Raw genomic sequence first — 25195 nt, forward strand, 5'->3', positions numbered from 1 at the left:
AGGTGTTAAAACAAATTTTCTTCATTTTTGTAAAAATAATTAAAAAAAGTATGGGTTCTGTGTTTTGTGTCTCCCTGTATATTCTCGAATGGGTGATAATTGTTAATAGGCTTGCAGAAGCCTCATCGTACATTACACCTCCTTGTGAACAAAAATTTCGATTTTTTTATATTTAAGTTTATATCACAACCTTGAGTGTCACTGTTTCTGCGTGATAACCTAAATTTGAATGACATGTCTGATTTTTAATTCTATGTTATGAATTTCAAATTTTTTCCAGATTGTATTTGGATTAAGAGCTTACTCTGTTTTCTAGTTAATGCCAGACCGTGGTGCGTGCTTCATAAATGCTTTCTTTCCTCAATTCCTCAATCGAGTCGAACAAAATTTTTTTTCTAATGACGAAATTTTCTCTTTATCATTTTTGAAATAATTTATTTTACGATTGTAGGCATTTTATAGAGATAAAATTCACGCATACTGGAATGACGAAATGGACTGGTGGAATACAAGTAGGATGGGCAACAACGTATGTATAGTGCTTATTATGTTTTACTCCAAACAATTGTACTTAAAATAGAAAGAAATTAAACAATTTGATTGGAATATACTGGTGATACAAACATCATAATAATTGTTTTTAGCTTTTTTTTCATCGGTTTTGTCTTAAAACCTCTTGTATTTATCCGATTGTGCTCATGCTATAACGGAAACCATTTTATAAACAATCCATCAGCTTGTTCATTATCAAATACTGTAAATCAGTCTGTTGATTAAATAGCAAAAATAAGTATACACCTGATATGATCTGGAAATCGTTTTGTCCGAATAGAAAAAAATTTCTGTCATACTTAAAAAAAAAATAGATATCTTAATTATGTTAAATTTCATTTCGTATCATTGAGATATCAACAGTATTATTTTAAATTTGATAAACCTCATGTGGAAAAGCATTTTTTCTTTTAAATCTTATTTCTCTCATTTTAGTGTTTATGGGAAGTCAGAATCGAAATTCAACACACTGACATCTGATTTTCTCGAGCCTTATCAAAGTACATCACTACCAGAATCTATAATTGTACCATCTTGTAATGCATTGTTGACTTGCCTCGCTTGTATGACTGATGCATCTTGTGCATGGTGCGACTCAAGATCAGTTTGTGTAGAAAGAAGTATATTGGTTTATCGACCCTACTGGTGCAGCCCAACAGGTTAGTGTTTGCATTGTAATTGGTTTCTCGTTTAGGTGGGAATTAGGTGAGGGCTCATTGGGTCAGTGGGGTAGGTTGCCTAGCAGCATACATCCGCAGATAGAGAAAATTTGATTAAAAAGTGACCCTTCGTACTCCCAATATGAGAATTTTTCAGTTTTTTAAACAGAAAATATTTTTCTGAATTTGTTGTTTTTTATTTTCAAGTAAGTATAGGTTCATATGGTTTTGTTTATTTTACTAAATACCACCACATGGTCAAACCCAAAATCCAGTGAAAAAATATTTAATTTAAAAAAAAACAATCGCTAGATGTACTGTATAGTAAATTACATGAAATTATAGAAAGAAAATGCTTTCTAGCCAGAAATTTACGTCCTGCAAGTAAATTCCTATTTGAAATTATAAATTTATATCATTCAATTTTCAGTTTTAAATGTAGAAAACCTTTCCATTTTGTAACAAATTTAAGGGATATTGTTATGGAATTTCGTGAGTTTCAAGGGAAGATGTTTTTGAGTTTCCACCAATATCAAGTATAGAAAAATTAGTCCCTGAAAATTTGATTTATTGTCTCAATTTTTCATTTCTTTTCAGGTATTGTTTATATTACCATCACCCCCATCCTCAAAATCAAAATTATAATAAAATTTATGTAATTCGTTCAGGTACTACCATAGTATCTGGTCATGCAGGAATGATATTGGAACCAGGATCATGCAGCGTGTGTTCAGATTATTTAACATGTTCCCATTGTTTATCTTCTATACATTGTGAATGGCAGGAAGACCACTGTATCAGGAAGGGTAGCGGAGGTATGTATGTAGAATGTCAATAGTGGAAAAGTATGCGAATCACCCATCTATATTCATTATATTGTGCTGTGTTACTTCGGCATGAGTACAATTTTTGTCATACTTTTCATTTGAGATTTTAGTTGCTCCTTTTGAATAGTTCTATAGTTCATATCTCTATAGTTTCTAGAGTTCAGCTTGACTACCTAAAATTAAATTTGAACTGTTTGAGATTTGCTATTAGATAATCCACTAATTCTAACTGAGTTACTGCACACAACAATTTTTAAATTTTATTTAACATAGTTCTGATTATATGTTATTACAAAAATGATCTCGAAAGCAATGCTCGGGAAACAATTTTTTTATACTTGATGGGATATGTGGTTGTTGATAAATCACTAAATTAACCTGGACTTGAAATGGACAGGACCCGTCTGCTCAGCAATCAGCTTACTATAAGAAGTCCAGCCATCCTCTCTCATAAATGTGTTCTAGTCACACTGACTTTAGCTGCTTCAAGTATTGAAGCAATTGGGTTTTACTAGTACATAATTCTATATAGTTTGATTAGTTGCCTGTTGTGACATTTTTTAGAGTCTTACTTTATTTCTGAGTGAGTGCTTGTGACCTTCGAGCAAACTCATAATTGGTTAACAAGGTTTTCTAACTGTGCGATAAGTAACATTGGAAGAGAATAACAACTGGTTATGTCATATATTGTGCCATGTCATCATCGTTTATATGCTCGAAAACAAGCTCACACATCACATTGATTGAATAAGCATATGCTATATAAAGCAGTGCTCTTCAACAGGGGTTCCGCAACACATGCAGTGGGGTTCCGTGAGTTTATAGGGTTCCTTAGGGGTGTCGCGTAAAGGAAAAATTGACTGCTGGGCCAGTAAAGTTGCAAAAAAATGATTATCCTTTTTTTCCGTTTTTGGATGAATTTCCAAGTGAGCAACAGCAAGAAGGACTCTTAGATATCCGTAATGATATTAATTCGGAGGAAACTTTCGAAAAACATGGAAAGAAAAATTTTTGGAATTCTCCTCACAAAGAGGGTATACAGCCATTGCAAAAGAAGCATTAAAACTTCTGTGTCAATTTTCCAATACCCATTTGTGTAAATCAGACTTTTCTGCTTCAACAACTATTAAAAACAAAAAAGAAGTTTTTAAAGAGTGTAGACATGAGTATGAGAATTGCTTTGAGCGCCGTGGAGCCACGATTCAAGAAGATTGCAAAGAAAATGCAAGAACAACCTAGTCATTGAATTTCGCGCTTGTTACCTTCTTTCTGTTTCGTTGTTGAAGTAGAAATATTGAATTAGAAATATTTCGTGTCACGAGTATTTCATGTTTTATTTTTATTTTTGTTGTTTGGGGTTCCATAAACAAACGAAAAATGATATCTGGGGTTCCGCAATAACAAAAAGGTTGAAGAGCACCGATATAAAGTCAAATCTTCATTTCAATGTAATATGATTTGTATAACAGAAAGTAAATGAGTTGTGAGTTTAAAAAGTTTGGGAAAATCTCTGCATTTCTGACTTTATTTTCATCATTATTCACAGATAACAGTACCTCTGATCCGTCTCAATGTCCAGTTCCATGTCATCAAAGACAAGACTGTTCGTCATGTCTTGAGAATGAAGATACCTACGGTAGAACCTTGAAATGTGCATGGTGTTCCACATTAAAAAAATGTTACAGATTGACTCGCTATCATTTAGCAGCATACCCATTTGGGCAATGTGGATTTTGGATTGATAAACAAGAACAATGTTCTGAGTAAGAATATTTTTCATTATTTATGTTTCGACTGGGTTCGGTGCATTCGGTGGGCATAAATTTTTTACCAATCCATGAAATGTTTCATGTAACCCGAAAAATTTGTGGAAGAACATGACAGGGCCTAATGCCGCCAAAAATATAAATAACTGATAGCTTTCTCAGAAATACTTCCATCTTCAACTATGCAAAATCTCAGAGGGATTGGACTAAGCTCATATATATGTTTGCTAAAGAAATTGAATCATATTCACCATGAATCGTTTGTCACACAAAACGACTGCTTTTTTGTTCATACCATTGATTTCCAAAATATTTTAAGGTCATTCAAGTCCCATATATGACCAAAAGCCTCCATTTCATTTAATTAATAAATATTGTCTATTTTTTCCCTCTATTTCTAAATTCAAACTCATACTTATAGTAATGAGAGGAGATTGTTGAGATTGATTACAATATTCATATAAATGTGAAATTTATTATCAGATGTACAGAACATAAAACATGTCAGACTTGCTTGGGAAGTTTTCAATGTGGATGGTGTAGCGTGACATCAAATCCATTGCAGGTAAACCTCAACAGTAATAAAAAATGTTTATGTACAGAATAAATATGTTCCAATAGGCTACATGGAATCCAATTGGAGCAGTTTGTTGTCTAAAACGCAGTCTGCTTATATTTTCAGTTGATTTTTGATAAATTTCATGTCATTTTAAAAATAGATGAATTAAATTTCATATAATGCTTAGCTTTTCTCTATGAAATACAGATCATAATCACCTTGACACCTAATAAAAAAGAGTTTCCTTTTTCATACTCTTTTTTTATTTTTTTATTGGTGAATTAAAAAATTGACTTTTTTGTACAATTAAGGATTAAATCATCCAGCATCTAATGTGACTTAATTTTTATTAATTTTTTTATCTCGGATTTGAGAAAGCGATATGGAGATTTATTTTATCATGAGCTGTATTACCGCAGCAACAGAATATTCCATGTCAAGTTCAAATTATCTAACGTATGTAAGAATTACCATGTGAACCATATGTGTGTATAGCTTCTCAATATGAAACAATAGGTAAAGTTTTCAGTCTTTTACTTTGTGTATCATCTTCAATTCAAGATATTTCTATATAGTCTGTGTTATTCCAGTTTCATTTTTGATAAATACTTTGTTTTCTAAATTTTTTTGATGTTATCAGAGCTATCTAAAGGATGTGTATAATAAATAATTCCATAATTAACATAAATTTTTAAAGAAATGGCTTGTGTATTTTTCAATTCTTGTTAGTTTATGACGTCGTCTTTCGTAATACAAATGTTTTCTTACAACGTTTATTTTTTTTCTCCAGGGTTACTGTACAAAAGGTGGATTTGCTTCTTCTGAAATAAAATGTGATTCAAGATATCTTCCATCGGATAATATCACTGACTCACTGATATGGAATTATTCCTCATGCCCTGATGTCAATGAATGCCAACTTGTCGGTAGGTTTTTATTTTTAAAGCTTATGAGATAATGCATTTTAGAATGGAACCAGTTTTTGAAAACCATTGCATACTTAATTATATTATATTTTGAGGAATGCTCATATCTGTATTGCTCAATATTATTTTCTCAAATTCAATTAGATTCATGCACATTGCACAGTATTATAAATAGACTGATCATGTATTTACATCTAGGGATATTCCGACTCCATTATCTGAAAATATTCTGCATTATAACGTAACATATAACTATTCCAAAACAATGCATCTACGTGATAATTTTGGTTTTAATTTGTACCTGAATGGTATACCATTTACCTCAAACTGTTTTCTCTGTTTAATTGACTCTAACTTTTTCTCGCGTTAATTAGGACTTACCGTACTAATACATAATACACTGCCATAATTTTATTTAGTTCTGTTAGCTCTCAGCACTTTGGTTGCCTATAACAAGCTCAAAGATCAGTCTCCTCACTTCTCAATGAGTTTTTATGAGTGACCTTAGTTCGGGCAAATTTATACCAAACATTCTGTTTTTTTTTTAAATATAGCATTTTAATTAATGATTTTGTAACATGTTTTCAGAATGGCCCAAAGGGAATAAACTTCACGATTGCCATCTTGACGCAACATGTACTAATACAAATGGATCGTATTTATGCAACTGTAATTCTGGATTTGCAGGAAATGGAATCGAGTGTGAAAGAACATGTTATATGGAATGTGTCCATGGGTTATGCATGTAGGTTTGAAACTCATTTCAATGTTCAAAGCAATTAGACATATACTGGATAAGTGTTTATGATTTATATTTTCTGGGGGTTGTTTAATCGTTGCTTTGAAAAGCAGAAGAAGGGTAGCCATGTCGTTTCATATAACTGCAAATTTTTGAATTGTGGACCACAAAGAGGATTATTTAGTTGGGAACAATTGATCTGGATTTGCTGTCATGCGAATTTGTTCGAGAAAATTATGTAAAAAAATTATATTCGCTTATAAATGTCATTGTTATCTTTGTTGGCATAATGAATTTGGAAGATAAGCTGATCACAGGTTCATTATGTTCTGTCATTTTGTTTTTCCAAAATTCACAAAGTAGACTTATAGCATGGTGGTACTGGTAGGCCATGATCTGTTGCATGATGTATAATTTAGTCAAGACTATAAGACCTTTTATTACCATTATAACTCTATTTCAATTCTATTCCACTTTAATTTTATATTGAAGACATTTTGTTGCAGTTAAAATAAAATATTTTATAGAGCATAATTTTTTTATATTGTTTTGTATCTAGTGGACCTCCTGATTACACATGTTCCTGTGAATTAGGATGGACATCTCACAATAAATCATCAGAAGATAATCAGACAATGACTGAGTGTGATTTAGATTGTGGATGCAATTTATTGAGTACATGCAACAAAGGACCTGGTAAGTTCTGATTGGAGTTTTCAGATTATCATTTTTTTTGGATAGGTTATTGAATTAAAAGTTATCCCTGCTACTACTAATTAATTCAGTTTTCATTATTGAATACGTAGAATTCATGGGGCCAAATTTTGTGTCATGACGCCCAACTTAGTTAGCTATAACTCGTTTTTGAAAAACATTTTGACGAAGTACAATGGGAAAAATTCTCTATCACCAAAATAGAAACCTATGAACAGAAATTCCTTAATAACTCATAACAGGTATTGTCAACAATAACATGTATTGAATTGTTTCCAGTGTCACGTTGACTACTATCTTTTTTGACATTTTTGGAAAAACTTTCGTGGGGATAAACTTGTATACAGTTCCAAGTGAGAGACCAATTGCAATTCGCATTCTTCTATTGTTATTCTTTCCTCACTTAGTTGAGGAGTCACACCTTGCTTCGAGCAAAATAAGATATGGTGTTTAAATATTTTTATCCCAGAAATGAATTTTACAAATTCATTTTTTTTTGCCCAATAGCATACAGTAAAACAATATATCCACATACAGGTATCTGCGACAGCTGCCAACATCATACCACTGGGTCCCATTGTGAACAGTGTCTCACTGGTCATTTTCATGCTAAAGACCCAGGAGATGGATGTCAACCTTGTGAATGTAACGGACATGGTTGGGAAGAAGCAGGTCTGTGTAATCAAGACACTGGTGATTGTTTCTGCCAGCATCACACGAAAGGGCCATCATGCGAGTTTTGTGAGGATAACTATTATGGAGATCCTAGGTGTGTATGTCATCAGATAGTTGACAATTTGTAAAGTTATAGTATTCCTAGAAGATTTTGAACTTGATCACTCACTTATCATGCTAGGCATTAAAGAACACTCACCATTGCACCACTGATTACCCTGATTACCTCATAGGTAGGAATCTTGTGAGGAATAATTATATGCAATAGGATTTGTTTACCCTGTCACAGACTGGGTCACAGAACTGTGAGATGGATACCGCCTCCTCAATATTCAAAACTTTGCATTTGAAACAGTAAACTGGTTAATTATTCAAATTGTCAATCTATATTAGTAACTGGGAAAAGGGCTGTGGTTCGTCATGTGATTAAGCCATCTGATCATCATTTCAATCACCCAGAGGAATATGAATATCCTATATCATTTAATCACATTCTGCTGTGAAATTAATAATTTATTAAGAACCATAATCCAGTACAGTTATTACTGGCGTTTATGCTGTTATTACTTATCGATCGCATCATAAAGTATGTTGATAGGTATTCGTATGTTTGTTTGTCTGTTAGACACTTTCGTATGTTATGCGATATCTCACGAAACCGAGGTTGAATCTGCTCCAAATTTTGCATGTGCATTCATCATATCCCGGACCAGAAGCCTATTGATTTTGGATGAAAAATAATTAGCGAGTTATTAATTAATTACTGATGGGCACGTGGTGTTGCTATTGAGTCAGTGCGAAGGAATCAAAACCACAGTTTCTGTTTTGGGGGATACCCTAACTTTCGTCGCTGCGAACAATCGATAAGTCGGCGGCCTCTGATCGCTATCTAGTTTTCTGTATTTTCTAATTTTTTATTTTTTGTCAGAAATGGAGGGAGATGTTACCATAAATGTGGAGGTCGAGTTATTTTGAAAGACGAATATGGGGCATTCGGTTCGTGGGAAGTTATCAAAAGAAAAGATAGATCAATGTTGAAAAGAGAAATGAAAAGGATCGACATTGATATCATTAACTGCGAGTGGTCGATATTTACAAATTTCTCTGATTCTGAAATGATTGTAATCACTCTACAGAAGGATATTAACGTACCATGCTATGTGAGTGCCATATTCGACATTCTTGATTTTGAACATTCATAAAATTTTTATATTTTATGCACATGTGATGCTGTACTGTGTTTTGTACATTGTTATATTTCATATAATAATTTCAACAAAGGTAAACGTCAGATAAACGTCTTCAAGCAATGCCATTTTGTATATAACAAAAAAATGCTTGGATAGATTGGCAGAAAACAAATAAATGAATAAAATTAATTGGCTTCTAAGAGACTCTTGGTCTAGTAGTCCAAGAGATGGAATTTTTTGGCCAAATAAAAAATATTGGGTTCCAATCCCAGAACGTTCATCCAGGACAATTTGGTACCTGATAACGAGTGTCAGATTTCAATGTATCTATATGAATGTAAAATATAACACAAGCTCGAGATTAGTTGGGTCAAGTCACTTACATGGAGCCTCATGTCTGCATTATCGTTCTAATGCATGCTCCTTACTAATCCAAGCACTAATCTAACAGGTCCTCTTTCGTTTATTTCAGTTTATCCCACTACATGGAATTGCAAAACTTTAATGAAATGTACTCATTTAATATAAATAACACTTAGATAACCCCCTGTAATTGCGCTGTGGAGGTTCATCCCTGGGGGTCCACCTGGACTACATTGGGAAGCCCTGGTCTAGACTTTTCCTATTAACTCAAAATTTGTGAGACTTCAATCTAATGTTTTTCCGGACAAAATTAACACACTTCTTTTATAATTCAGATGAATCAAGTTTTGATATACGATGGAACACTTAGTGATGGATTAGCAACATTGCTTGGATCGTTCTGTGGATCAAAATGGAAAAATGATATCGTGGTAAAGGCTATATCAGGTTTGTATTTTATTTGGGAAAATTACTCAACTACATTACAGGTTCATTCTCCTCATGCCAATTACCTCACCCAGAGTGTATATATTGAGTAGACTATAAAAATTATGCTGGACTGAAAGCTTCTGATCTTTTCAAAACATGGTATACACCTACAGTCAGTACCGGCATGTCTATAGACTTGTTCAGAAAATGTAGAAAGAGAATGGGCAACAGATCAAAGCATTTGTCTTGAATACACATTCAGTAATCATTAGGCATACCATGCACTTTCGTTCAGTCCTTTTTCATTGTGTTCATTTAGCCAGGTATTTGTTTCAGATGCATGTACTTGATGGTGGAGGAAGTTGTAAACGACCAGCAATCCTCTCGTACATAATTATCTCCCACGGGATTCATACCTGGGAAACCATGCAGGGTATTCAGAGGTGTGATGGCAAGTTCTAACACTTAGCACAATGCGCCTACTGCCAATGATCGGCGGTCTCCGAAATCCATTTCATTGTTCACTCAGTTCAATGCAAGTGGAGTGCGCCCCCTCAAGAGTTAAATTGTGTCAGAGTATACGAAATAGGAAAGTACACTTATTTTCTTATCCAATCATTATTTTTGCCTCATGACTCTCAAACGATCCGATGTGTTGAAATGCCTCACAAAGAGAGAATAATGTAATTCTAACCGAGTTTTCCCTATTTCATTTTCAGGTTCAGCAACCGTGCAATACGCTGATGTTCTTCCTACTAACATGCCTCATCTACTAGGATTCAATGCAACTTTTGAGGTCATACCATACTGTCCTGCGCCTAAATTTTACTTCGAATCGAGTGCTGAAGTTCCGACATTCGAATTCAGTGGTGATAATGAGTATGTTTTCAATACATCATTTTCAGAGATAAATGACTCTGATGCTTGTGATAATGCCAAAGTGCAAGATAACTATTGTTCTTCACAATGTTACAGTCATCTTGGATATGGTGTTTGCAAAAATGTAAGTCAAAGAAATAAAACAATTTTTTTTTATTTAACACTGCATTTAGCAGGGAAAGAAGTTTTGTAGGGAATTAAGCTTTTCTTTTTGTTTCAAGTTTTCAATCATTGTGGGGTTTTATTTATTTTATGTCAATTTGGTATAAGAAATTTGAAATTGATAATCGCTGGAAAATGTTTTTCAAGTATTCTGATCTGGCCAACTGGTATGGTTTAAAACATTATCTCATTCATAGGTTTTGCAAGGTAATTTTTTATACAGTGTTATTATGTCTTAACTCCAACCAATGCTCTGTACAAGCACTGTTATTTTGGGAGCCAATATTTTTGTAGGGAGCGGAATCTTTCTCGTTTTGCGTTCTCCAACTCAGTGTTTTTCAAGCTTTTTTATCACGACCCAATTGGCTAGGCCAAATTTTTACATGACCCTCAGGAACTAAAACAAAAATAAAGTGAAATTTAATAAAACAGAAAACATTAAAAAATAATAATAAAATAATGTGCTTGTATATTTTTGCATAAAAGAGCGAATCTTCGCTCCTTTCCGGTGATGGTGGGTCAGTACTGGTTCCAAATCTTTCAAATTGGATCGATATTTTGTTTTAACATAAGTTAGTGCTGAAACAGATTTTAATGCAACCTCCTTTGAGATCTTTCTCGACCCACTGGGGGAGCCCTGCTCTAATCAATACATACATCCTGGCATGAGATATAATCCTAAGATATTAGCCTTTCATGCCACAACACTAACTATCAGCCTGCTATCATGCAAAAGACATTAGTAGGACAGATGATGTGCTATAGTCTGATATTACTTTTTTTGATAGGAAACTCATTTGCTGGCTTTCTAATATTTCAAAATTCTAAAATACTTTGAAATTGACTGTTTGAAATTGTACAAGCCTTTAACGTTATTATTCTAAATTTTTTAGGGTGTCTGTCACTGCTCCAATGAATTCACAGGACCTGACTGTTCTATCAATAAGAATAATTTCTATCAACCAGTCAATCTGCAAATGAAATGGAGCAGTGAATTTATGGTAGCAGAAGATAATTCTTATCCTGGGGATAGAGTTGGACATGTTCTAATTCCTCTGAAACAGTCAATATGGCTTCATGGTGGTTTTGAACGAGGTCACCGAGCGTTAGATGATTTATGGAGGTGAATTTATAATTGTCAATTTATGAATAAAGTATAAAACGAGCATGAATGGTGGAGTTTACACAAGCAGTAATGGTTTTATTTATATGGTTTTATCGAACTTTTTCCCATTTTTCATCACCAAATTTTTTCGAAAATCCGTATCTGTTTGTGTAATATGACAAACCAGCTGAAGTAGGGAGAGGAAATTGCATGGCTAAACACAGTCTCTCATTGACCAGTTCAGATATGTGGATAGTTAACAATTAGCCTTGCCTGATACATGGAATTTTGATCTTGGATGAAGCAATAACTAAGAGGTGGTTGTATTACCCAGCAACCATTGTGAGGAAGTAATCCTTTCACATTTAATTATCCTCATAGGAATTGAACTTGCTACATCGTGCGGTCAACTCCACATGTCTTTCAAACGTTTATTATCGTTTTGTAACTAATTTAATCTCAGCAAGAAAATTTTTTTTTCAGTCTTTTATACGCTAGAATTAACTTGATACCAATACCAATCTTTCAAATAAAAACAGATATGATATTGCTAACAACAACTGGATAATGTACAAAGAGAACACAACTTATCCCTCTGCTAGATATTATCATGTTGGTGCTAAACATCCGAAGGAAGATAAGTTTTATATGCATGGTGGTATTCTTGAAGATGGTCACACTAGTTCAGAACTATGGATGTTTGATCGAGGTATGGTTTTCATTGGAGACGAAATTGATTCAAATATGGGTTTATTAATGATTGGGTTTTGAGTTGGGATAAGTGATAACTTTAAATGAATATATTGTAGTTGGTCAGGGGTGGGCAAAAATTTTTTACAAGCGCTGTATTCAGAATATATTTTTTGCAATATTAAGAAATTGACTGTGACATCAGTTACTATTCCAATTCGCTATGACAGTCTCAAATTTAATAGTGGATGACATATTGTTGAATCAGAATATCAATATTATTTTAACAACTCATGCTTTACATATTTTGAAGTTTAAAAATAAGCGGTGAGCCGTAGGTTACCCATTCCTGTAGTAGGTAGTACACGTCTTGTGTTGCTGCCAAGAATCAAACACACTGTCAATATGGCAGACTAATAACTCTCTATGAAAAATGTTATTTAAATGTCGATTAGTATCGTATATAGGGTCAACCCCATTTCCACGATGTTACGCTTGATTCTTGTTAAACTGGGTTCGTTATGTGCTTGGTCGAAACATAATAAATCCCATTATTGTGTCTTGTGTGGTTCTTTGTTTCAAGGCATGTTGTGATTAAGGTAGTCTGTTGATGAAAAGCCATCTTATTTGGGAAAACATTTCCTCTTCTAAATTTGAAAAATTTAAGGACAGATGTTGAAAGAGATTATGAAATGTAGACACTACTAAGCACCAGGCTGTATGTATTAATTGTTGCTAGTTTAGATCCGTGTTGCTAGCGTAGATCACTGCTCACATGGATCATTGATGTATCATTGGTCTACCTACCATGGTACATTGTTGGACTATACTCAATAAATATGATTTTTAAATTTCTTGAAGAAATATTTTCTCTATCCATATTATGTAAAAAATAAAAATAATTTTGCAGATAAGAATTGGCAGTTAATCAACACAAGCAGACCATTACCGGCATTGGCAGGCCATACAATAACTTTCTGTGGAAATAATTCTACTGTTTATATCATTGGTGGATATAATTCTAAATCTGGATATAATAGAAATGTGAGTTGTTATTGTATGAAATTTGATTTTTGTGTAAAATTCAGGTTTTTTATGGCGGGACAAGAAAGATATTCAATTTATAGACAATTCTTGCCGATAAAAAAATTGGGCTTTTATTCTTGTGTGATCTTTGTTCTTTTGATTTTCTTTCATTTCGAAGAATAAATTTCTCTGTCTTGAAAAAACTTTAAAAATTTGGGCATTATATCTAGTTATTGATGTTAGCATTGGCTAACGTACGCCAAGCAAGCTAGAAACATGGGGGTCAGCCCTAGGCAGCTGATATTTAAGTCAGTGTTCTTCAAACTTTTTTCATCACGACCCACTTTTGTACGGCCAATTTTTTCGCGAGCTCTCATTCGCCAGCATGTTTATCAAACATAGAATCTTAAACAACCAGAAGCTGTGACGTAACAATAGTTCTGTCTTGTATGATGGTTTGTCTATGTTTGGTTTTGTTTTGACTGGGAGAGGCATACTTCTTTGTTTCTTTAAGTAACATTTTTGCCCAACTCAAGCTTTTAATGTTTAGCTTCGTCACGTCAAGTAAACTTCTGTTTTTCTCATAAGTTAGAATATTTTCTTGTTATTACTTTAACAATGTTCTTAAAATTTACTGCACCCCCATTGAGCCACTCCTTGCATGGTGTATAATATAGCCATATACCAAGTGGAGTTGTCGCTATTTCTGGGAATCACCTTTGACTCGATTGATCAATCGTCACATTTTATCGAAGAATTGAAGTTGCTCGAGTCATCTAACCGGGATGACTCAGACCAATCATCGAATATTCGCCAGTGAGACTTAATAACAGTGATTGACTCGACTTATATCTCGGACATGGTTTAGGAATCTCGACATAACACTTATTACAATACAAAAAATTTCAGTAAATTACTTGATTTTGTTAGTGAGAATTATTTAATGAAGCATTTTGCCTAATATTTTCAGTAATTCACATTCCTATTTTGTGACTTTCATTCTCTTTTTGTTTATAATGGAAGGTGTGGACGTTCAATCCGATGGATAAAGCAGTCACAATTATTCACAATAAATTGATTCATTCACCATTGGTTTATGGCCACACAGTTGTTTGTGACTGGACAACCGGAATTCTTTATTTGTATGGTGGATTGGAAACATCTCGTATACAAATGCCATCTTCCCATGAGCTGATTTATGCATTTGATACAAAAGTTTTGCAATGGAGTCCTGTCTTTCTCGGAGGCAAAATTCCTGTTCTGCCACAAGCAAAAGCATTTCATATGGCAGTTCCATATCACTCAGGTGCAGATTTTTGGTAATATTTTGTAAAAAAAAACTGTCAAATTTCGAAAATTGAGATAATTTAATAATTTGAGTTTTTTTATATGGCTACTGTGACTTAGTTGATAATTATAGATAAATTAGATAAATTATAGAAAAAATGTTGTAAGAATTCAATCAAAATTGATATTATTGAAATATTTTTTTTCGATATTCCAGATTAAGATTACTGCTGATTTTTTTGGAAATGTTTATTTCACAGTGAAATTATGAAATAAAATTAATTGTATTTTACAATCAAGCACTATATTCCTGTGTAACCAGTTACGTGTTACGCATTATTTACACCATCCGGTGTGCAAATGCAGAAGTGAATAGTTTGCAACTCTTTTTATACCTGAATTACAGATAGTATGAGAGGCATGGTAGTTATTGGTGGAAAATTATCCTCTGGTGAAACAACAGATGAAATATGGTTCTTCAGATATGAATGCAATACTTGGATCAAACTTATTGATGGAAGTAAGTGAGCATGGTGGCCGAGTGGTTAAAGCGTTAAGACTTAGCTATGCTAGCACAGCATCTTAAAATTTAAAATTAGGTTTTCATTAGAAAAAATATATAAAATTCAGATTCCAGAATCAAATCTTGTATTTCCACTAACTTGGGACGATTATCTTCAGTTTTCGGGTAATATTTCTCATTTTACAAACTATTTTTCTTGCTTTCAGTTCACCCAGATAATCCATCGCTGACATTAGTGAAGGGCATTCCTGCATCAGCTTCGGTAGCAACTGTTGATAACGTACATTATATCTATGGTGGGAATATTCATGGAAAATTCAACACTAATATGATGGTTTGCTGATTTATTTTCGAGTTCATAAAAAATAATGAAATTAATGTATAGTACAGATGCACTGATGTATCACTAACAACAGCATTTTGTTAATATTGCTATTTGTATCGGTATTGGCTTAGTTAGTATTGACGATATTTCTGAGAAATTCAGCTTTATGTTCTAGATATTTCAGACTCGTATTGCTAATTTAATTTTATTTAGCTGCACTACCTCGACAGCATTAATACAAACTTAACCTGGATATGAACATGGCGAGACAAAACAATATCAATGCGGTATAGTCTTTGCTATTATAGTGTCGTTTTTCCCTTGGACAATTCCTTTTCCTATACATGAAAATACTGCATTGTTGCTATATCTTAGTACCTTATGACTAGCTGGTGAAGTCTGAGCCCAAATTTCTTTTGTCTAGTTTGGGCCGGGGCCAGATTCTTTTTTTAAATATCTCGGAGTTTGTAGTCTGAATCAGTTATTAATTTTCCCAGTTCTGTACAGAATATAGTCCAATTACCATATATCTACTTTGAGTTTCTTCAATATATGATGTTAATGAATTCGTAATATTCAGTACTTTTATTTAGGTTCTCTCAGACATTGAGCCCTGCATGGCTATGAAAACAATGGATGATTGTGAGGAACTTGAATGTAAGATGAATGTTGTCAATGGTTCTTCGGTATGTCATATCTCAATTTTTATTTTTTATTTTGTGTTTGTCTTGTGTTGCTCCAATTCAAAATACCATTTTTTGCAGATTTGCTTTCCGACTGAAAAGAAGATGAGTAACACATCATCGCCATCCTTGGTTGAACCAACAAAATGCGGAGTACAGATTTCACCAAATTGTTCATTTCTTAGGTATGTCTATTTATATTTTTTCATACTTTGCTTGTGTCATTTTTATTTAGAAGACAACGATTGAAAAATATCAAAATAATTGTTTTGAATAGTGATTATCAATTCTATTTGAAATTTTTCGGCACAACCTCATTTTTATACTTCCCTTTTTTGATTCTGTTATTATTGCTGGGAAGTCAGGAAGAGTTCGCACTCGACTCCAAACTACCAAGCCATTTAACAAACGACTTCATATTTCCTACTCAGTCTTGGATGACAAAAATTTTGAGTCTTACTCCGACTCCTGATTCCACGTTGAAAGAAATTTTGACCATGACAGTACTATCCAACTCTAGAAAACTATTTTCAACCACAAAAACTTTATGCATGCCCTCTTGTTTTTGAATTATGACTTTAACTCTGACTCAAATATTGTTGATAACATGTTATTTCCAACTCCGAACTCTGGACTCCATGCCATTGGTTATTATATACATAATAAAATAGCTTCCTTTATCATTTCACTTTTATTTACTTCATCGCAGAGATTGCAAAAGTTGTGTTAGTATATCACAATGTCATTGGTGTGAACCCCAGTCTAACATTCTCGTTGGGAAAGATAATTGTCAACCGGTGGAAAAAGCTTGCGATGGAGATGCCTCAGTGTCTGTGAAGAAAGGTTGGTTTGACTCGTTTTGAGTTCTGAAAATTTTTACTGAAGTTATTGTCGAGGTTATGCAATGTAGTTGTTTTGGGAATGTCACATATTTGTAAAAACTTTCGGTCGTGTGTGAATTGGAAAACTACCCGATGAGTTATTTTTAGAAAACCATATGGATTCATGCATTGGTATTCTCCACCTGTAGTGGAAGAGAGAAAATATGATGAGCAGGCTTATTCATATGGTCAACCATGTCTTATCCAGTTATTTGGAAATATTCTGTTGTGATAAATCCTTAAAAAACTAAGGAAAACTTTATGAGTTGAGACTAATTACTGATTTTCAGATTGCAATCATTGTATTCATTCATCTTGTTCATCGTGTGATAGAAAGCCTGGATGTTCCTGGGATAAAGATGGGGTTAGTGCAGTGAATAATAATCTGATTTATCATTCAATCGTATGATTTAGATTTTGAGTTGTTAAGCTTTTCAAAGTTTTTCTTCGTATACCCATAAATTAATAGTATTCGAATTAATCTTAGCCTACTTTTTCCTCTATGTGAAAGTGTTAAATTTTCCCATTTGCTTCGGTTATTTGCTTGTTTCCTAGTCGATGGTTTTCTACTTCATGTTATGATTTTCAATCATTCTGTATAGGTAGGTTATTCGTAGCTAGGGCTGCTTTTTCATTTTGAATAAAGTGTTCAAGTTAGTGTTGTTGTTTTTTATCAACTTTTCTATATTTTCATGAATGAAATGGTCCGGAATGCGTAAGCAGTTGTGTTGATGTCATCAGTTACAGATGATTGACCACTCCCAGCCCAGCCGTGAGAAATATTACAGAAACTTTTATACTTGGGCAATTGTCATTTATTAAATATACATGTACACCAAGTTAACAGAAATATTTTCTATTTTTATCACTCAGGTTATGGATGATTCTTACAACAAAGTCATGAAATCATATACATGCCATAAAGATACGATGGCCATCGAGACATATGATTATTACAGTACTTCTCCATCAGATTATCCCACTATGCAGCCTGCTGTTCCCATGTATCATGGTGGCCATATGTGCTCTACAAGTTGTGGTACACATACAACATGTGCTACGTGCCTCGGTTTTGACGACGTATGGCAATATTGTGTGTGGAGTAAAGGACTAAATAGGTGTGTTGATCCGGCTTTTGTACCCATACTGTGTCAACCAGATGGTTTATGTGGTGTTACGGCAAGCAAAGGATCGACCTCATGCCCTGTATCAAGTTGTGAAGAACTCAGATCATGTTGGAAATGCATCAATGAAGCAAGCTGCCATTGGATTCAATCTGGTTCTTCTGGTTATTGTCATGATATAGCATACAAGGTATGGAAAAAGAGCAAGTATCAGCTTTATTTTCGATTTGTGTGGAGTTTAATAAATGAATAAAATACAGGGTGTCATAAAGTCTTGAAATTTTAAGGGGAGTTCATTGCCGCCACATATAGCCAGATATATTAAGTGAAGTAAAAAGCTTGAATAAGCACTCGTTAAAAAACGGTCAAGATATTTTGGGGACTGATTTCATAACAATATTAAAATTGTAGTGGGACTTTATGGACGCATGCATATTTTTGGAATGCAGGATTACTTTTTAATATAAGATTGCTTAAAGCACAATTAGTGCTCCAATACTGCAAAATTCCAATTCCACGAAAAAATAAATATTTATTTTAAAATAATTTAAAATTGTAAATCAGTTTCAATTTCATAAACTCACTCATGACTGACAGGTGCAGCTGCCCAATTTGAAGTAATTTTAGTTGAAATTGAATGTTATGTAATAATGATTGATAATCCTTTATATTAGTAATTATTTTTGAGGCCATGAATGCGCTATATGGCGTTTAGTATTTGAGCATATCTTTGGGTCGCGATATTTTACAAAATTCAATTTTTATCAAAATTTTCTTTTCTTGAAAAGAAGATTAGGATTATAGGGCTGTCCAAGCGAACCGAATGATCGAAATCGAATCGCAAATTATTCGTTTTTCAAAGCGCTTTTCTGCCAATTTACGAATCGCTAAAATTTGGTACATAATGCGCCTCACGACCTTTGCACCGCATTTTTCACCGGGCAAGCAAAAACATGTTTCTATCGCTTTCTTTGCTGTGAAAAGGTCTCACCTATTTCCCGGTGACATGTAATTATCCATTCCATGCATGGTCATAAATGAAAAGTTATCGGTAACAGTGATTTAAAGATGACGTTTTTTGAGAGAACACAAGGAGAAAAAGGCAAATTTTGTATCAGCCAAAAAACGACAGTTCTATAAATAGAATCGATTTGTAGCTGTTGAGTCCGTAATCATAGGAACATGGACAGGGCTGAGACACGTTTTGGAGGTCCAATATCCTTTTCCAATAGAATTTGTAATTTCTTCTAATGGCAATACTTTGTTTCATCCATTTATTACTATGACAAATAATTGCACTCTTGTGAGTTGATGGCTGTTGTACAGCAACAATATGGTCATGAAATATTAATGTCATCAAACTAGCTCTGAATTTGTGAGTTCCCGAAATGCAATTTTGAATTTTTTGGGCAACAGTTATATCTATATTAAGCGTTTTAGCAGGGTTAATAGTTGTTTATCATTATACTGAAAATTACACAAAGAGTATTGAGTTAATAATACTAATGATGATGGGACTAAAATAGCAACTACGAGCATTGAAAGAATCTGTACAATTTCCAACTCTTAAAACTTGATAATTTTCAAAACCCTAATTTTTTGTCCACTTCAAGGAGGCTTGTGATCTCCTTTTATAACTTTGGAAACATAGTTATGCAGAATATTTACAATAATTTAGATATAACTGCACATACGCTATCACAATATTGAAGAGGAAGTTTTTATTGTACATTAGAGACAAATTTAGGATTGCGCAATAATATTCGATTATTCGGTTCAATTCGAATCAAAAAAATATTCGATTTTGGACAGCCCGAGTTAGGAACCACTGTGCTAGAGTATTATTAATGTACAACCATTGTACATGTTTTTATTATAAATTATACTATATATCTAGGATTCCAAAGCTGACGGAACATGGTATTATTATGAATGTCCTCCTGAAAATGAATGTGAAAACAGAATGAATGATTGCATGAATGATGATGAAAACCGAGAAACTTGCAACGATTTGCGACAAGGATACGAATGTGTATGCCAAGATGGGTATAATAGATCTTCAGACATTAAACCATGTACACCGGTCTGCAGTAAAGGTAACAAGATATGTTTTATGTTATGTTTTGATAACATTTGTAAGATTAAGAAATTACTGATGAAAGGGTCTGCCTCATCTTAATATGAGAATATAAGGTTGGTTATGACCAAGAGCGTAGCGCGTCCAAAATTTAAGGCTGTGCTAATTTTTTTTGTTTAATGTCGTGATACGACGCACCTCATGCCTTTTGCTCCAAACAAAGCCAGATAAATCTAACAATACCTCAAAGAATCACTCCACAGATGTACTTTGCTGTCGAAGTTATCCAAGGCATATAAGCGTGCATTTTGAGAGAATTATTGATAGCAAGCCAGGAAATGTCTGGTTTTCGGTAAATCGTTCAAGAATAGAACAAAATGGTGTTGCAAAGGCGTATGAATTTATGTCTTACCGCAAATGCATTGAAATTGCATTCAAAGAAATTGTTACAAATTTTGGGGGGGAACATGACCCCTCAGGTCCCCCCCTCTAGGCTCGAATTTTGATGACCTTAGTCGTTTGATGTTCTTGTCCATATATTTCTGTCTTGATTTCATATGTTTTTTAAGTAATTTAGTTTATTTTCAATTTCTAGCTAAATTATGGGATCATGTATAATATTTCATTACTGCATTATTTTCTAGGTTGTTTCGAAGGTGAATGCGTTGCACCAGATACTTGTAGATGCAAGTTTGGATATACAGGAGTTAGTTGCAATGTATCTTGTAAATGTAACAGACATAGTAATTGCAAAGATGCTGAAAATCCTAATGTGTAAGTAGCAAGGTTAATGTATATGGAAATAGGGTTGATGTATTTTGATAATATTCAAATTTTATTATTATGTGAAGGCTAAAAATTTATTATTGTTTAATACCTCCAAGCTATTCAATCGATGATACTGTATACCCATGTGTATACTGATTCAGATCTTTGTTATACAAAAAACGTATGGTACATGAGGGTTTACAGCTAAGGCCTGGGTCAAATATACACTACAGCCTGTTTTGTATTTTTTTGCGACCTGAATCATGGGAGCGAATAGAAACTGATCCTATGCGAAAAAAAAATTAAGTTCATGTTCAAATAATTACTACTACCAAGTTCTACGGACCATAAGGCGAATTGTCACTAAATTGCTTAGATTGGGTTTTTACTCATACGTAAGCGCATTGGGCCACATGTCGCAACAGTTTTTTTAAAAAAAAAAGTAGATGCGCCGACGTATAAGGCGCACGATCAATTTTTGAGAAGAAATGGGTTTGAAGTGCACCTTCTGGTCCTAACATAACCTCGATCAACCTCCCTCATTTGAGAATTATTTTCTGATTTTTGCTATTTGTCTGTCTTTCAGATGTCTTCATTGTCACAACAATACTGTTGGCAATCAATGTGAGTCTTGCGCACTTGGTTATGTCGGAGATCCAACTAAGAACATTACTTGTGTGAAATGTAAAGTAAGTAAAACCTGTTAACACTGTTGAAAACGTACTGTGCATATGAATTGTTTTGCTAAACTAATATTGATAAAAAAAATAAACTAATATTAATTAAAAAAAAAATGTACCCTCTAAGACAAACGTCTGATACTTTAGTTTTTCCAAATTTTCTCGAGAACTGGGGCATCCAATTGTCTTGTTGTCTCATTTTTATTCGCAGGAACATTTTTTATAATCTATGATAACACTTTTATATGTCAGATGACTTCCATGTCCATATATTTGAGCAGTGTTCTTTTTAATGAAAATTTGACTCCCTGAGTATGAGATGTTCCTTCAGATATAGCTTTGCTCAAGAGTTTATTAAATTACTTGTTTTATGGTCAACTTGAGTAGTTCCGTCCAAATTTTCTTTCCTTGCTGGATGGTGTTGTGGTATGGTTTGTCCCCTGTACTGTTCTGACCTGGTCTAAACTTTCATTCCAGTATATTAAGATGAATGTAATCATCACTTGTTCTCTTGGTCGCAACCGTATTGTAAGAAGGGTTTGGATCCAGTTTTCTACATAGGTTTAAAATACCCTTAGTTTTGAATAGTAAACTTGTATTTAGGAATTACCGGTATATACTTCGTGTTATGAATGAGATTGTTGCTGGACTATTCGCTGCGATTAAGGTGTTTCACATGAACCAGATTCTTGTCTTATTTTCTTATTTTTTCCTCAAATCCTGTATTCCTATCCTTTTTTTTATCTCACATAAAAATCATTTTTGATACACCTATTTTACAATGAGTTTTTAGTGTATTACCAATCCGTATATTTCAACTTTAGGAAGTTTGCAATGGAAGATCTGAAAGTTGTGTTTCAAAATCTTCTCCTATTGCATTGAGGGGACCAACATTAGATGATGTTATCTGCATAAAATGCAAAGATTATAGTCAGGGTGATCGATGCCAAGAATGTAAAGATGGATATTTCATGGTAACATATTATGAACATCTAATTTGATGTGTGATTTTCATATGATGCTTAACTGAGCATTCTCAACAGCTATTTGAAAACGGCTTTTAATTCCGATGCCCACCGTCTCACAATGACAGTAATAAATTGGGTAAGCAATGGCAAACCTGAAAGTTTCCTGTTGTTCCAAAAATTGTATTTGCTAATTCATTGCTAGATATCAGTGGCATCTTGTACATGGCCTAATTCAGAGTAAAATTATCGTACTTGAACTTGAGTGCTCTTGGCGTTATGACTATGCTCTATATGGCTTTTCATATTATCACGATTAACTATCTCAGACTCTTCTCAGCAATTTTTTCAGCAAACTCTGTGCTCAGATTATCCGTTTTTGGGTTTCACAGATTATCTGTGCTCTCCGTTTCGGGACTGGAGCGAGTCCCCCGTATTCATATATTTGAGCATTTCTATCTTGATCTCTATATTAAGAGTTCTCATAAAGTCATAAATGTTGCTTTATTATTGACGTTGATCATTTTAACTAGCCGCCATTTTTTTACAGCTCAAAGGTCTTTGCCACAAATGCCAATGTAATGGTCACAGTGAAATATGTGATAGAAAGACTGGTGGATCTTGTAAATGTCAAAATCATACAACATCATCTGACACCAAGTGCCTTGTAAGTATTAAAAATTTTCTGTATGTTATTGTTATCATAGCATGGGTTTGATATATGATATATTACAGGGTGTTTTGCTATTTTCTATTCGAGCATAACAGGTAGTGCATTATGTAGAAACTCATGAGTTCATGTCAAACATTAATACAACACAGTAATAATCAAATGTTTGAGTATAATTCTAATTATGTGTATACATTTATTATATATACATATATACAAAATATTTAAAACAAAAAATCATAATTTTTAGCCAAAAAATTGTCAGAAAAGTCAAATTTCACTTACCTGCTCAGAATATTAAATTAAATTACCCCAAATTCCTATTTCTATAATGTCATCCTCATCAGATATATATTTGTCAATGCCTCAACATTTATATTTTGCTTTTTCAGACGAGTGCTCAAGATTCATATCCAAGTTATTGCTGGACAAAACAATGTGATAAATGTTCTCCAACTTATCAAGGAGAACCAAAGAATGGTGGCCATTGCTATAGACAGGTATTTACTTTTGCATTTGTTTGAGGTCCGATTTTAAATAAAGCTTAACATTGAATAAAATAGTGAGAGAATACATCAATCAATTTTGATCTCATCTTTGGGTTTGTAGCTTCCAATACAATGGGGAATGATTGCTTGCAAAAGGATTTCTATAGCAGAGAGGTTCACACATATACTTAAACTGTTTACAGCTTACTCTTACTTCAGCATCCGAGTTTATGCACATTAATAAATACTGAAATCTGTTACCTTATCCAATACCCAACCTAAAATAGTGACCAGACGTGGGGGCTGCGAGCTGACATACCGTATCTACTTTATTTTCCCGGAGAATAAATTAAATATATCATTCTGTGTTGCGAGCTGACATCATATTTACTTTCTTTTCCCGGATATCATTCTGTTTTGTCTTTATTCTACCAATTGTTTGCCTGCAGCCTGGAAAAGGTGGCAATTTTGTTGATTAGACAAATAAAGAATGACTCGAAAAAAGGAACTCTGGTCATTTGGAACATATTCTGGAGAGAATATAACTTTTGTACAAAGCATCCTAGGTTATTGTAACTTTTGGGTACAATCATACACAAACAGAAGTTCAAGTGTTGAGAAAATTTCCTTATTGTTGAAGTAATTATTAAAATTTATGACGTCTATTTTTTGAGGGGGCACCCTGTAGGGAAAAAGAGGAATTTGGGTTTTATTTATAATTTTGTATAATATCCCATGTCATTCAATATCCTATTTACAGGTTGCTATGGAAGATGACATGTGTTTCAGCATTGATTCTCCTTCCTCATGTCCTGCTATTGATTATGGATCTAATGGACAAACAGTAAATACACTTGGAGAAACGAGGCATGTACTTCCAGCAGGGCAGGCTATCTTGTTTGCTCTCAACCCGAAATACACTAATGTTGACATTAGAATTATGGTCGATGTTACTTTTGGAGAATTGAGCTTGTTTTTAAGTGATGACCCTGCAGCTTTCCGTGTGTTGTAAGTATTTACAAGGCATTTGAAATAAGTGTAAAACAGAAATGGACAAATTGAGGCCCTCAGTTTGCATGCGTTTTGAGGAGAAAGTTGTGAAAATTACACTACATTCAAAAGTTAGATTTCAAATATCAAAACTATCAATCGTTAACCATTCTAGTTTAGATATTTTCAATGTTTTTAATATAATTAATGTCCGGTTCAAAAATGTCAATGTTCAATTTCAACAAAAAAATCAATAACTGTATAATGTGGTCCTATGAAAAAATTGGGTACTTTTCTCAATGCGGCCCTTTGCCAAAATAAAAAAAAAAACTTGGCCTACTCCTGGTATAGAAGTAGTCTATCTGCATTAGCTTAAGTGCTATAGTTAGGTAGAAGAGCTATGTTGAATTATGGTGGTTCTTGAAGGATTTTTGAATTAGAGAAAATTTGCACTTCACTCTAAACTCACAAGT

The 25195-nt window shown here is 33.6% G+C and overlaps 1 protein-coding gene across 1 annotated transcript in view; it reads left to right on the forward strand.

Annotated features, from left to right (window-relative positions):
* Positions 1 to 25195, forward strand: part of LOC120327709 (multiple epidermal growth factor-like domains protein 8) — a 46613-nt gene that overhangs the window by 10705 nt on the left and 10713 nt on the right. Inside the window, exons 12-41 of the mRNA XM_039394052.2 lie at positions 452 to 529; positions 988 to 1211; positions 1880 to 2026; positions 3585 to 3801; positions 4288 to 4369; positions 5154 to 5289; positions 5878 to 6034; positions 6588 to 6724; positions 7280 to 7511; positions 8346 to 8577; positions 9306 to 9417; positions 10119 to 10402; positions 11334 to 11563; positions 12085 to 12254; positions 13146 to 13279; positions 14285 to 14567; positions 14955 to 15068; positions 15278 to 15405; positions 15990 to 16082; positions 16161 to 16264; positions 16789 to 16922; positions 17251 to 17324; positions 17834 to 18274; positions 19982 to 20180; positions 20806 to 20935; positions 21516 to 21618; positions 22434 to 22583; positions 23125 to 23241; positions 23637 to 23744; positions 24493 to 24740. Of these exons, the coding sequence (XP_039249986.2) occupies positions 452 to 529; positions 988 to 1211; positions 1880 to 2026; positions 3585 to 3801; positions 4288 to 4369; positions 5154 to 5289; positions 5878 to 6034; positions 6588 to 6724; positions 7280 to 7511; positions 8346 to 8577; positions 9306 to 9417; positions 10119 to 10402; positions 11334 to 11563; positions 12085 to 12254; positions 13146 to 13279; positions 14285 to 14567; positions 14955 to 15068; positions 15278 to 15405; positions 15990 to 16082; positions 16161 to 16264; positions 16789 to 16922; positions 17251 to 17324; positions 17834 to 18274; positions 19982 to 20180; positions 20806 to 20935; positions 21516 to 21618; positions 22434 to 22583; positions 23125 to 23241; positions 23637 to 23744; positions 24493 to 24740 (4998 nt within the window). The remainder of the gene's footprint in view (positions 1 to 451; positions 530 to 987; positions 1212 to 1879; positions 2027 to 3584; positions 3802 to 4287; positions 4370 to 5153; positions 5290 to 5877; positions 6035 to 6587; positions 6725 to 7279; positions 7512 to 8345; positions 8578 to 9305; positions 9418 to 10118; positions 10403 to 11333; positions 11564 to 12084; positions 12255 to 13145; positions 13280 to 14284; positions 14568 to 14954; positions 15069 to 15277; positions 15406 to 15989; positions 16083 to 16160; positions 16265 to 16788; positions 16923 to 17250; positions 17325 to 17833; positions 18275 to 19981; positions 20181 to 20805; positions 20936 to 21515; positions 21619 to 22433; positions 22584 to 23124; positions 23242 to 23636; positions 23745 to 24492; positions 24741 to 25195) is intronic.

The sequence above is a fragment of the Styela clava genome, chromosome 7 (assembly GCF_964204865.1).
Source record: "Styela clava chromosome 7, kaStyClav1.hap1.2, whole genome shotgun sequence".
NCBI classification, from domain to species: domain Eukaryota; kingdom Metazoa; phylum Chordata; class Ascidiacea; order Stolidobranchia; family Styelidae; genus Styela; species Styela clava.